The sequence below is a fragment of the Schistocerca serialis genome, chromosome 3 (assembly GCF_023864345.2).
Source record: "Schistocerca serialis cubense isolate TAMUIC-IGC-003099 chromosome 3, iqSchSeri2.2, whole genome shotgun sequence".
Taxonomy (NCBI): Eukaryota; Metazoa; Arthropoda; class Insecta; order Orthoptera; family Acrididae; genus Schistocerca; species Schistocerca serialis.
Genome location: NC_064640.1, coordinates 295,282,170 through 295,295,532, shown reverse-complemented (window position 1 = coordinate 295,295,532; position 13,363 = coordinate 295,282,170). Strand labels below are relative to the sequence as shown.

General features: G+C 34.9%; 1 protein-coding gene across 34 annotated transcripts in view; it reads right to left on the bottom strand.

Moving 5' to 3' along the window:
• LOC126470085 (twitchin) overlaps nt 1-13,363 on the bottom strand; it is a 515,873-nt gene that overhangs the window by 106,076 nt on the left and 396,434 nt on the right. For all 34 annotated transcript variants that reach the window (XM_050097601.1, XM_050097605.1, XM_050097618.1 and 31 more), the window contains 6 exons: nt 12,925-13,091; nt 8,720-9,001; nt 8,450-8,633; nt 3,934-4,085; nt 2,458-2,557; nt 295-458 (listed from right to left, as the gene is read on the bottom strand). In XM_050097601.1, coding sequence (XP_049953558.1) covers nt 295-458; nt 2,458-2,557; nt 3,934-4,085; nt 8,450-8,633; nt 8,720-9,001; nt 12,925-13,091 — 1,049 coding nt within the window. The remainder of the gene's footprint in view (nt 1-294; nt 459-2,457; nt 2,558-3,933; nt 4,086-8,449; nt 8,634-8,719; nt 9,002-12,924; nt 13,092-13,363) is intronic.

Sequence of the window (13,363 nt, the reverse complement as noted above, 5' to 3'; positions counted from 1 at the left end):
ATTAACAGAGCATCAACCAAAATAAAATGTAATGTGAATAACATACAAACAAATCTCATCACAAGTATTTTTTTTTCATTTAATTATTTGATGGAGTAACGTGAAGAAAGGAATGTAGAATTTAACAAACCATCAACATCTTTGTCATATGTGATGGAGTGAGTAGTAACTCAACTGCTTAATGATAAACTTCAAAAACAGATTAAAGATATTTTTCTATGCCATTAGTTACTCAAATACCTTTGTAAAATTAACTACAGATGTTTCTAATGTTTCACACTGTATCATACTTACGGAATCTTGGCTTGGCAACAACAGAAGCTGATGGTTCACTAGGTTCACCTGGACCTCCTTTGTTTACAGCAATGACGCGGAATTCATATTCTTCGCCTTCAGTTAAGTTTGGTGCTGTTCCCTTTGTCTGGTTACGTGGAACTTCTGCAGCTTTCTCCCATGGCCTTCAAGAAATATCTTCTATTTTAACACTGTACTTTCAAAAATGTGTTATAGAGGTATTATATATTTTGTTGTAGGCATTGGGTGACATGTTGATACATACAGAAGCAATGTTTGTATATTTTTGTTTGGCCAATGATTTAGTCAATAATCAATGTCTACATTTTTCATTTATAAGAACAACCTTCAGAAATCACCTCTAGCCAAAACAGTTAGCTGCACATGAATGCTGGAGAAAGCAGCTGCGTGGGAGACTTTCTAGTTGTAGACAATAAGCAGTGAATACATGCTGAGAAATGTATGCCACATCCACTCGATAACATATCCCAGGTAGCTCTGGGTGTGAAGGCCAGAGACATTACTTTCTCCAACATTCAAGTCATCCTTTGCTCGATTTACTATTAAACCTTTTGGGCAGTTTCATTAAATCTATTTAATGTGATCAGTTTATATATGAATTAGATAGCTTTATGATCTTCAGCATTCATTTGTGAGTTGTTATGAAGTAGTGGTATCACCATAAATATTAGTTTCCACGAAAAATAGCACATAATGTTTCAGTCCCTTCCAGCATTATCTATGCTTTGTTTGATGTTCTGTATATACTGAAAAGTCATCCTATATATTACACCATGATTCTTCTTGACATCAAAATTGTTTTTATTCATTCCTCATAATAATTTATTTTATAATCATATTTTATGAAATAATTACAGAATACTACGTGTTCGCAAGACAAACACACATTTTTGATATGGCTGTGTTAATAAATCAAGAAAAACTAGCTATTTTAGTATTCCAGACATTTAGAACGCCAAAGGCAGGGACATCCTACCAGTATTATTGAATTAGGCACTAGCATTGCACTTGGTATCTCGATCTTGGGAATCAGTATACATGACTTCAATCTGGCTCTAAAAATTAGCTGCATATGATTCTGACTGCACAGCAATACGTCATGGATATCATACTTCACGAAGCTCTTTTCTCATAAAACAGTATTGTGAAGCAGCCATGGGGCAGTAGAATGTTATTTTTCTTGCAATCTTTATCAGTGAATGCTATAGGCTGAAAATAATTTTATGTTCTACCCTAATGAGACTGCATATTTTCCCGTATTGGTAATTAAATTATTTGTTCAATGTGTTTTATAATCACTTGCACAGTCACATGAAGCTACACCAATGGCAGTTTTAATTCCTTTACTGTAAGCCTCTGGGATAATTAATAATTTTTGTTGTTGCCTGTTCTATATATGACAGGCAGACTTTGCATGATACATATGCAGGAAGTAAATCAGCTAAAATTATCCACAACTGGTTTTATAATTAATATTTTTCTTTCCAAATTGTACAATGTAATTAAGATCCTTAATAGGTGATTACACCCATTATTTTGTTGTTGTTGTGGTCTTCAGTCGAAAGACTGATTTAATGCAGCTCTCACTAATAGTCTATCCTGTGCAACTGTCTTCACCTTTGCATAGCTACTGGAACCTGTAGCCATCTGAACTTCCTTACTGTACTCAAGCCTTGGTGTCCCGATGCCATGTTTACCCCTCCATTGCCAAACTGAGCATAAATTATTTACTTCTAATAACATTAACAACAATCAGACATGGTTTTCTTGCCATAGTTTACAAGCAGTTTTACATACCAATTCAGATGACAGCTTTACTGTTTCGCTTAATCGTATAATACACAGACAGCATCAACATGTTAGTAATTATATCTATAGCTACCTCATGATACCTAACAATGAATCTCTCTGGCCTGTAGAAAACAGAATTATAATTACAATTAATTAGAATGCCATGAGAATACCATCACGCTATTATTGCAAACAGGTATGGTTAGGCACTCTTAGCAAAGCAAGAGAAGTATTTATACCAAGTATAAACAAATGTCACTGCATACGAAAAATGACTTTTACTGAAATCCCTGATTTCTCAGTTTAACATAACTTTTAGTAATATCAAAGTTGAAAAGTATACACACGTACCCAAATCTTGTGCGCTTCTCAATTATGTAGGAGGTTATAGGTGAACCACCATCCTTTTTAGGTGCAGTCCATTCAAGGTCAACATGATCCTTATCCCAATCTGGAAGAATTTTGATAGTTATACAGATACATGGCTTAACAGAGAAATACAATGTGTTCTAAATTATTATATTGCATATCTCCAATCATTACAAACTATTTATTACTATTATTGTTGTTGTTAGTCAAAGACTGAACTGAATATATTCCTTAAAATCAGTACCATTACAATACCCAACACCTGTTACAATTTAAAACTTTCTTTTTCTTCATCTGTTATTAACAATAATCATTTAGCATGAAACAAAATTTTCATAGAAGCTCAATCTATAGGAGTAATTATACATTCAATAAACAAAAGTTATTGCATTGAAATAAAATCATTCTCAAAATAAGAGCACAGGAAAGAATATTGTATTTCATATAAGGAATGCTCACTGAAGGTGTAAGTCCAGAATTAAATGACTTGGGCCAATTCAGATTATACAAGGATTAATTTTTAATGGACAGGGCATTTACCATGCACTAATATTTATGGAAGTTTTTCTTTATCAGGTGTGTATAATCCTGTGTGCTACGCAGTTTTTCTTTATCAGGTGTGTATAATCCTGTGTGCTACATCAGTTATCAAGGCTGAAGTTTCAAAGTTAGAGGTGGTCTAAGAGCGGATCATATGATTTGGACATGAGATTTGAAGCAACAGAAATATTCTAAGTATTATCACCAAATTACAGCGAGTTACTAATGTTAAAGTGAAATTACAGTAGATGGTATCCATGTTCACAAATTTCATTTGAATTTCTTTGTAGTCATTATTTCCAAATGATAAATTAACAGGAATTTCTTTTCAAATGTTTTAATTTATTTTTCTGTAGCATTAACAAAAATAAATGATCATAATTGAAATTATCACTTTGGCATTAAGATAAGTTCATTTAATAACTCCCACATGTACATATAATCACAAACACTTCCACTGTCATGTTTTGTGAGTGTGAAACAACTACCATACTTTGTCACACAGAATTATTGGCTCTTTACTACACAAATGTGCAACATACATAAAAAGCTGTTTGGTACACGACACACTGGGAAACCATTGCACCCTACTGAAACAAATACTTATACTTCTTGTCAGAGATTCATTCTGAGGGAACCCATCTACAGAAAAACAATTCTCGAGTACTAAAGACAATAAAATCAGGAAAGGAAATGGAAGAGTATAAGGAGAAAGAGTTCTGTGTGTGTATGTGTGTGTATGTGTGTGTGTGTGTGTGTGTGTTTGTGTGTGTGTGTGTGTGTGTGTGTGTGTGTGGGTGGGTGGGTGGGTGGGTGGGTGGGCGCATGCGTATGTGTGCATGTACATGCACACACACTCTAAGGGAATGCACAAGACATTGATGTGGTTTTCATTTTAAAAAATCCCTATTTACTCACCAACTAGTTCTGGTGTTCCAGGTTTGTCAGGCTTGGAGAAAGGATCTTTTGCAGTTATAGTCTGAGTTCCAGTCAATGGTTGAGATTCTCCTTGCTTATTAACTGCACGAACCCGGAAATTATAGTCATGCCCTTCTATCAGATGATCAACCCTAAAAGTTTAAGATTTGAAAGTGGAAGAGATTAAGCTGTCATTCATAAAATGCCATCAGAAACAGGGAAGTGTAAGATACTTACATACACTAACTAATGAATACTTAAAATAACTGCAAATAATAATGATCTTTCAAAAAGTCAGCTATCAAATACTTAGTACATGTATGAAGCAGATAAGAACACACAACACACAACTTTAAGCCATCTGATCATGCAAAAAAATATAAATACATGCCAGATGTAATAACATTTATTATGTGGATCATAACTTAGATTTCAATGGAGGCATGTGTTACAAATCTATGGTTTTTAAATGCAGAGATTAGATTTAAATTTGTCAGTGAGACACAGAAAGATTTTAGATATTATAATTCAGACATATGCTTTGTTTATGAACTTCCAGCATGCTGGAATAATTGCAGGTCAGCAACTTCTGTTAATCAGTACAATGAAAATCCAGCCAAAGTTGCAAATTTCACTTTTTTTTATTTACTCGATGACTAGTTTTGGGTCAAGATCTACTTGGTGTGATGATTTGCAAATGGATCCTGACATGAACTAGTCATTGAATAAATAAAAAAAGTGAAATTTGCGATGTTAACTGGTTTTTTGTTGATATGCTTTGTTGTTAATTGTAGATGTAGGCACTAGTTCTCATTAGTAACACAGCAGCTGCCTCATTCTGCAAAATGCATTACATTTATAAACATGAATTTAAAGGGAAACTAACAACACACAAGTAACTACTGATTATATTACTATACCCTGCACCAATTCAACACTGAAGTTACAAATCGCTGTATCTTAGAGAGCACTGAAAATAAAGGATACACTCACACAATGCCTCACAACCATTTTTTTCCCCAGGAACAGGTGTAGACCATAAATCCATATTTTATTTATTCATTTATTAGTGTGTGTGGATTAAATACTGTTACAGCTCATAGTAGTAGTTCATGGATCAATGTCCAGATTATCAAAAAATTTAGCCTTTTTTTCCCATGAGAAACTCCACTGGAATGGTGACAAATCATCAAATTGTTCTTATGTGAATTAACTGATGGACAGGTTTTTTTCAGAATCACAGTTGGTATTATGAGAAGGTTGCAAGCCAGTTATCTATTGTCAGTTTACAGTTTTAACATGCCATGTACTCTCCAGTGTTGCTCTGCATTTCTTCCGTTTTAATTAAGGGATTAACATTATAAAGATTTTTCCAGCTGACACTAATGTCATGATGAGCAGGTAGGTGATACAGCTAGACAGCTTCCTTATTTCACAAATATGAGCACTTTTAATTACAGGAGCAGAAGTTCAGTGTGGGTGGTTGCAGGTAATTAGTACATGTAATTGTTGTGGTTATGACATCTAGTTTTATAGAGCTGGAAGTCAAGATATCTTGCATGGATGATGTTGGTCCCAACTCTAGAGCAATATTTCCCCACACAGTTCATCAACTCAGTGGAATGGCTTTCCAGTTCTAAATTGAGTATAAGCTCACAAAAAATTTTCAGTTTGAACATACCCAAAAACATTTGCTTTTGTCTGTGGCATTAGCGTTACACATATACTGATCAGAGGAGACATTATGAGAAAACATGTGACAGCATTATTAAGTGCCAGTTGTGAGCCTCGACTACATTATTTTTTCACATGAAATTAATTTATTTAAATCTACCTAATCTCAATTACATTTTTGTTTTATTTTGAGCCAAGTGGTGAATAGTTTCAACACTACTGTTTGTCTCCAAACCAGATCTAATGAGGCTACTGGATCAATAAATATGACTGGTGTTTTCTGCTGTTTGAGCAGTTTCTGTATAGCTCTAGCTATAGCTATCATTCATTTGTATGTTCATTTGTGGACAATGTTGTCTAATGCATGTTCAATGATTACGTTTTTCATAAAATACCTATTTTCATAAAATATCTATCGAACTACTTTATTTACCAATGGGTTCACTGAGAATAATAATTTTTATGTATGTCACTTCACCTACCATTTTCCAACATTTTAAACTTGCGTGGTATGTTTTTAGTTTGTAAAATGCTTGTAAATAATGCAAATGGTCAAGAATTTAGATAAATTTTCAATAAATTCTGTATGAATACTGTTAAAACTAAATGCTCTCCTTACTCTCATTCCTTTCTGAGCTGTTGCTACTTCCTTATGTCCCTAACAGGGCAAGTACTGTGCCTTAATATTTACAGGCTTCATTGAGTGCTCTCAATTCCTTTATTCTAATTATATGTGTTTGAATCTGCAAGACTCTTAAGTGAAGGACAATGTTTATGAATGACAGTTTAGAAACTTTTCAGCAAGGACTAAGCATTCTACTTGAGCCATGGGCTGTATATCTATCCCCATAAACAGTCTAGATCATAAGTAACAAATACTATTTTCTTGAGACGACATAGCTCCTTTGTAGGTTTCAAAACAGAGTCTGGAAACAAAATTTCCAGAAAAGTAACAGAAAATACTCAGCCACTCAGTTTCATTCATAAGGCACAGGAGTCTGTTGGTACTAACTGTTCAGGTTAACATCGCATTCCTTATTTTTAGTAAGCACATATTCAGTTTAGCTGTGGTGTTTGGGAAATAAAATATAAGCACAACAAATATATGATCAGGTATGTGACTGGATTGAAGACTTCCCAAGATATAGAACTTACTGTGTATACCTCAATGTGAAGACATCACCATAAGCAAACACAAACTCAGGTCCTCAGAGAAATATGATAGCACTGTTCCTACTTACAGTAAAAAGAAATAACTTAATGCATAAAATGAGTCTGTCTCTGAGATCCATTGCAAATTGTATTGTTGTGTGCTATCGAATGATACTTGGAAAGACTTGTAGCACAATACAAGAAAACTTGCAGAAATTCAACATTCCGTGAAATTAAAACTAGTAGTATAATACACATTAATAGATAAGAAGTGTTCATATTGTTCCCATACAGCATCAGAGATAAATTATTAGAGCCTCTCACAACAACCAGATGAAACTGACCATCTGAAGAGAAATAAAATAGTATGACCACACAAACTAAATACCAAAGACACAGTGGAAGAATTCTGAAATAAGTACCTCGTATGTGAAGGAGGTTGCTTACAGTATCTTGTCTTATATACACCATCAATCCAAAAAGTTCTGAGAGTGCCATAACTATGTTTGCAGCTTGAACTAACAATTGTAAACAATAGGTGTACGATTGATCACTCAGATGCGAGGAGGCAGTTTTAAATAGTGGATGTGTGACTGTAGTTGTCAATGTTGTTGTGTCACAAAACACACTGGAGCAACAGCTATAAATGAAGTGTCCAAGACATTCGCCAGAATGTTTTGAAAAAGAGAACAATGTGGCAAACTTTGTTCTGCACACCTCGATTCCCAACCAAAAATGACAACATGTGAAAACATGCAGCAGCTTGGCTGAAATGCAAACACAGACAATTCGTTTCCTACAAAATTATCACAGGTGACGAGACTTGGTGTTATAAATATGATCCTTCCACAAAACGACAAAGTCCAGAAATTTATATATAGAGTCAAGACTTTAATGATATGACTTACATTCTGTGTGATGAGCAAACTGAACATCTCAAAGTAGTATTTTTCTGACAGTTCCAATTGGTTTTATGAATATTCTGTGCATTCTACTCAAGTGGAGGTAGAACACCTGGAGCATTAAAACCACCATATTAACTTTAGTCTAGTTTTTTATTAATCCAGTGGCGAAACTTTTTGGACAGGTGGGGTATTCCTGTGTTAGGGAATGTTACCAAATCCCTCTTCATCACAAAACTCCACTTGAAAGTTGCTGCAGTAACATGAGGGTCTTTTGTGAGGGAGAGGGAAGACTGAATTAATTCACTTATGACTGAAAGAAATGAATCAGAGTTTTGTATGATAATGCACATAAGTATTCATTACAAAATGCTATCATATTAATACCTAATATACTTGTGAATATGAGGAGAGTTAAAGGAATGGTGCATACTTCTAGATCACTTCATCATGCGTCAATGTCATGGACTGAATTCCAGAACCTGCAGCAATGAATTATTGATTATCATAAATTAATTAGATGAGGAAGTTGAACCAGTGGTTTGCTTCATGATTTGAAGAAAACTGGTAGTCAACATGCATGTACAAAAGTTTACAGGTTGTTTCTTTCCATGCCACATTCAAATATGTTAACAAAGCACAATGTCACAGTTGAATACACGATATATTAACAAATATGACATTTTCTATTTTCTGAAGGTTTATATGTAACCATAATCTTATAACTATCTTATTATGGAACGAAAAGCAAATACTGTCACAATAAAAGTTATATTAAATACAATTACCTCATTGAAGTTCCATTACATTCACCTACAGGCACCCAACGCATATTTTCAGTATCAAGTTTTTCCACTGCATAATGTGTTATTTCAGAACCACCATCATCCTTTGGAGGTCTCCAAAACAATGAGCAAGATGATTTTGTTACATTGTCTGGTTTCAAGGGCCCTTCAGGTGGTGTTGGAACATCTGCAAATTTTTTTAAAAAATATTTTGTAACTCTATTGTTTAGAGCTTAATTTTGCACAATGAAGCAAAAAAAGGGTAAAACTAACCAAGCACTGTAACATTAACTGTTGCAGTATCCACACCATTGATGTTCTTTGCAGTAATTGTGTATGTGCCACTATCTGCCCTTTTTGCATCAGTCACTCGAAGTTTTGTGTTGTAATCTTCATTGACAACTTTGATTCTATCAGTGTTAATCACTGCATCCCCTTTGAGAGACCACTGTTTGTTTGGTGGTGGTTCGCCAATAACTGGCACATCAAATTCAAAGTTCTGTCCAGCCCGTACTTTAATATCCAGCAAAGCATTTCTGTCAATATGTGGAGCCACTGGAAAAGAAAAAAGCTTGGTACTATAAACTGTGTCTAAGAAAACAAATATGAATACATCCTTAAGAAAAATAACTGATTCTTGATATAATACTATAAATAACTTAAGCATAAATAAACATGTATACATGTGTTTATGTGCGCGCACACACACAATACACACACACACACACACACACACACACACACACACACACACATATATATATATATATATATATATATATATATATATATATATATATATATATATATATAGTCATTATGCATTTAAAAAAAGACAAAAGCTTTTTGTCATATAAAATATAATGTAAGCCATTCATCACCCTTCTGTAGCTATTATTCAAAATCCAATTGGTTTCTATTCACACAATGAATCGATTTTGTATAGGTAATGCAATGTCTTCAGGCAAAAGAGACACTCTGTAAATAGTGTCCTCATCTTTAAAACATTGCAATCAATGCACTATGAAACATTGCAAAAATTTCCCCAATGGCATATGGCATTGAAATACTTAAATATAACAAAAAAGAATTATCTAAAAACATTATTTTCATGTTGTATCAAATATTGATACCTGTAAACCTTGGGCAAAGACAGACAAAAATAAAATTGTAGTAATATTGTGAATAACTGATCATACTAACTAGCGATGCTCTCACTGGGATGACTCTGTTAACATACAGACATAAGAGGCACACTACAAACAGAAGTGGCAAAAGAGGGAAATATGATATGGTAGAAGCAAGTAACACAGAAGTGGATTAAGCTGTTACTTCTCTGAAGGTAACATTAAAACACATGGCATGGAAAAAACTGTCTATGCCAGTAATATAAAATTTTGTGCTTTAAAGCACTTTACTGTGGAATACTACTCTGTTTATGATAGTGGAGACTACATTTGTTGATAAAAATTACAACCAAAAAGTTGATACTTTTCATAATAGTTCCACAACCAGGTAAGATGAGTGCAAGAAATTAATCCGTTATAGAAGTACATAAACTAAACAGTCACCAAGGAGTTTTAAAATGTGTAGTGTGTGGAATAATTGCAGGGTGTGCTGTGTGCCCTGATTTTATTAAAGTCTGCAACTATCCAGATTTTTTCTTCAATTTATTTAGTCTGAGTTATGCCCTAAAATTTAGTTGTTGTGGTGTGGATTGCAGCCCTTTCCCAACTGTGGCTCTGTATGCTTTCCAGTTAGAATCCTGCAGGTCGATATGGAAATTTAGTTGTGGTATGTGATTCAAGTGGACTCTGAAAATCATTGGCATGTAATCAGAAGAGAGGGCATTAGGCATTATTGGATAGACGTGCTGTGGTAACCTTGTAATGATAGTAACATCAATTTCATCAGGCATCTCTCTGTTGAATGGATGGCTGGGTCTAAAATTAAAGTGCTATAGTCTTGTGCCCCTTAGCAGCCCTGAGTAGGCAACTGCCACTTGTGTTTGCCATTTTGGAATTCTAATCTCCATGTTTTGCACTGAAATCACTACCAATGAACTTCTTTCAATGGAGGCCATTTAATTAGAGAAGTCAACTGGTTTGAGTAGGACAACAGATGGATGATATATGGCAACATATGTAATTCACTTTTAGGATGTCCTCACAGTGACACTTAATGGTTCCACCTCTGTAGTGCAAGGAGATGAATGTGGTGGTGACAGAAATGTGTGAACATAGACTGCTTTGCCATGTTGTGCAGTAAGTGGGTCAGTGCAATAACAGTTATAATTTACAGCTAGCATCTTGCTGCCTGATCTTAAGTATGCCTCACACACCAGGCACACATCAATAATGTCACTGTGGAGAAACTGTTTGCCCCATATTCAATATGAACACTGTTTGCTTTCGACATGCAGATCATCAACCCATCTGGCAGCTATGCTGGGGTTCTGTGTATAGCCTCCACAGCTGTCTATAATGCAGTTGTAACTTGTTGTTGCAAGAGGTCCAAGGTAAACTGTTCGATTGTATTTTGCAGTGTGTTGTTTTGTCTCAGAGTTCCTCCAAATTGGATCAGTGTGGGTATCAAATTGCTGACCAATGTGGCATCAGTCTTTTCGAACTAAAACTATGAGATATTTGTTGGCTGACTCTACCACTCAAGGCATCATCTGAGATGCCAGTTGATTTGTTTTTTTTTTTTTTTTTTTTTTTTTTTGCTTGTCTGTGAAGAGCATATGTCACACTGCCTGTTGGTGGGTAGCTATTGGTAGGTCTTATGTCAGATTAGACTCATCCATACATGTGACTCCTTGGTGTCTGGAGAAGCTGCAGCACCATAGCTCATATCAGTTCCAGTTTTAGTTGCTTTCAATGACTGAGTGCACTGATACTTGGAAACGTTCTTGAAGGATTCACATTTTTTGTAACTGAAGTTGTGCACCTGGTGGTAGTTAGCACACTTGTGATGACTGTCAGTGCATTTCACAGAATGCATCAACATGGCACAATTATGCGACTGCTACTGAAAAATGTTCTTGAAGGGTTCACATTTTTTGTAACTAAATTCATGCACCTGGTGGCAATTGGCACACTTGTGATGACTAGCAGTGCAATTTACAGAATGCTTCAGCCTGGTACAATGTTGTGCTAAGTGCCTGATAGCTTGCAACCTGAGCATTTTGTTGCGTTCTGTTCAGCTTGGAATTTTTTTAGAGTCACTTGGCCAGTAAAAATATAAATCCCCAGTATGATCTCCTTATGGTCTTCCAGTTTGTCTAGTGCAACCAAAAGCAACAGTAGTGGTAGCATGCCCATCCTTGTGCCAAATTGTGTGTGGTGATACCAAGCCCTTCCAGTTTCTGTCATACATTCTTTGGTTCCATAAAAAAGGAGAAGCTATTAAGGAACAATTTCAGCAGCTTTGTCAGTGTCAAAGTATGTGTGAAGCACAGTAGTTGTTTATGCATTAACATCTTCATGGCCATCCTATAGTTATTAGGCATACTCAGGTAAACTTAATACATTATTTTGCTCATTAGCAATTAACCAAAATTGTAACATAGACTTCAGTACTAGTGCGGGTCTTAAGCTTCTTGTGCAGGTTCACATATTTGCATTCATGTTTGTGTACAATTTGCTGTACCAGAGGTTTCATTTTGATCAAAGCCTCTTCCAATGGTATCCCAAAAACATCAACTATCAGGTATCAGTTGCTTGTGGTGATAGGTGTGGCACTGGAGAGCTGTGTTGGTCAGGCAGTGTGTTTTTTTTTTCTCCACATGTATGAAGTTTGCTACACCTTTACTCGTCTTCTACTTCTACTTTTTCTTCTTCTTTCAAGCCACTGAGAAAAGTCATCAGCATTTCTTCATAATTTCATGTGAAAATGTTTTCATTAGACAAATTCTTCAAATTTCACAAGAAGGTGGCAGGGTGGGACATCAAAACTTTGCCAATAACATTGCAGCAAGTGTGTCATCTTTCCACAAATTATTTTATCACAGGCTATTCTCATATCACTGTCTCTTAATTGTACGATGCTACATCTTCCACCCTCTTCCCTTGTTCATGTATCTCAAATCACAAGAAAACAATATTTCAGCATTGTAAATAAACATTCACATATTGATCCTGCAGAATATTTTACCATTGAAAATAAATATTCACAGATTGTACAGAACAGGTTACTTCATGACTAATTCATATGTTGGTAAACATGAACACACAAATTCCTATTGTAAGCATTTCACTTTACTAATATATGGGAAACAAAGAAGAGTTAATGGATGGAAATAAGAATAATAAGCAAATTAACAGACAGAAATAGTTAACTGATCAAATCAATTGCAGCCACTTTACGATACGTACTATAATACGCAGATTATAAAAATATAAGAGCATTAGTTCTGAATTCTGACCTTTGATCTAAAAAAAAGTTCACTAATTTGTTGTATTTAATAACGCACTTACAGTTCTTTGGTCGTGCTGTATGTGGTTTTGTTGGTGCACTAGGTTCACTAGGCCCTGCTTTGTTAACTGCACGAATTCTAAATTCATATTGGTTGCCCTCAATAAGATCTGGAACCTTGCCTGTTGTAACATCACCTTCCACCTCAGCGCATTTCTCCCAGTTTGGACTATAACAGAAAAATATTGCATCATTATAGTTTTTGCAACAGTGTCTTGGATGCCAAAAAAAATTGTTGTTTTCTTGCAGTAAGAATTTTTAGCTAATGAGGAAGTGTGTGAAACTGATAGAAAACTTTAAATAGTTTGCATGGAATATTTAACAGAGCTGGCTGAGGCAAAATGGTAAAAATCTGACACTGTTCTCAGTTTTAGTGAACTATAATAAAGTACCTACAAAGAGATTACAATTAAATGTGGGTCGTAGTATTCCTTTACTACT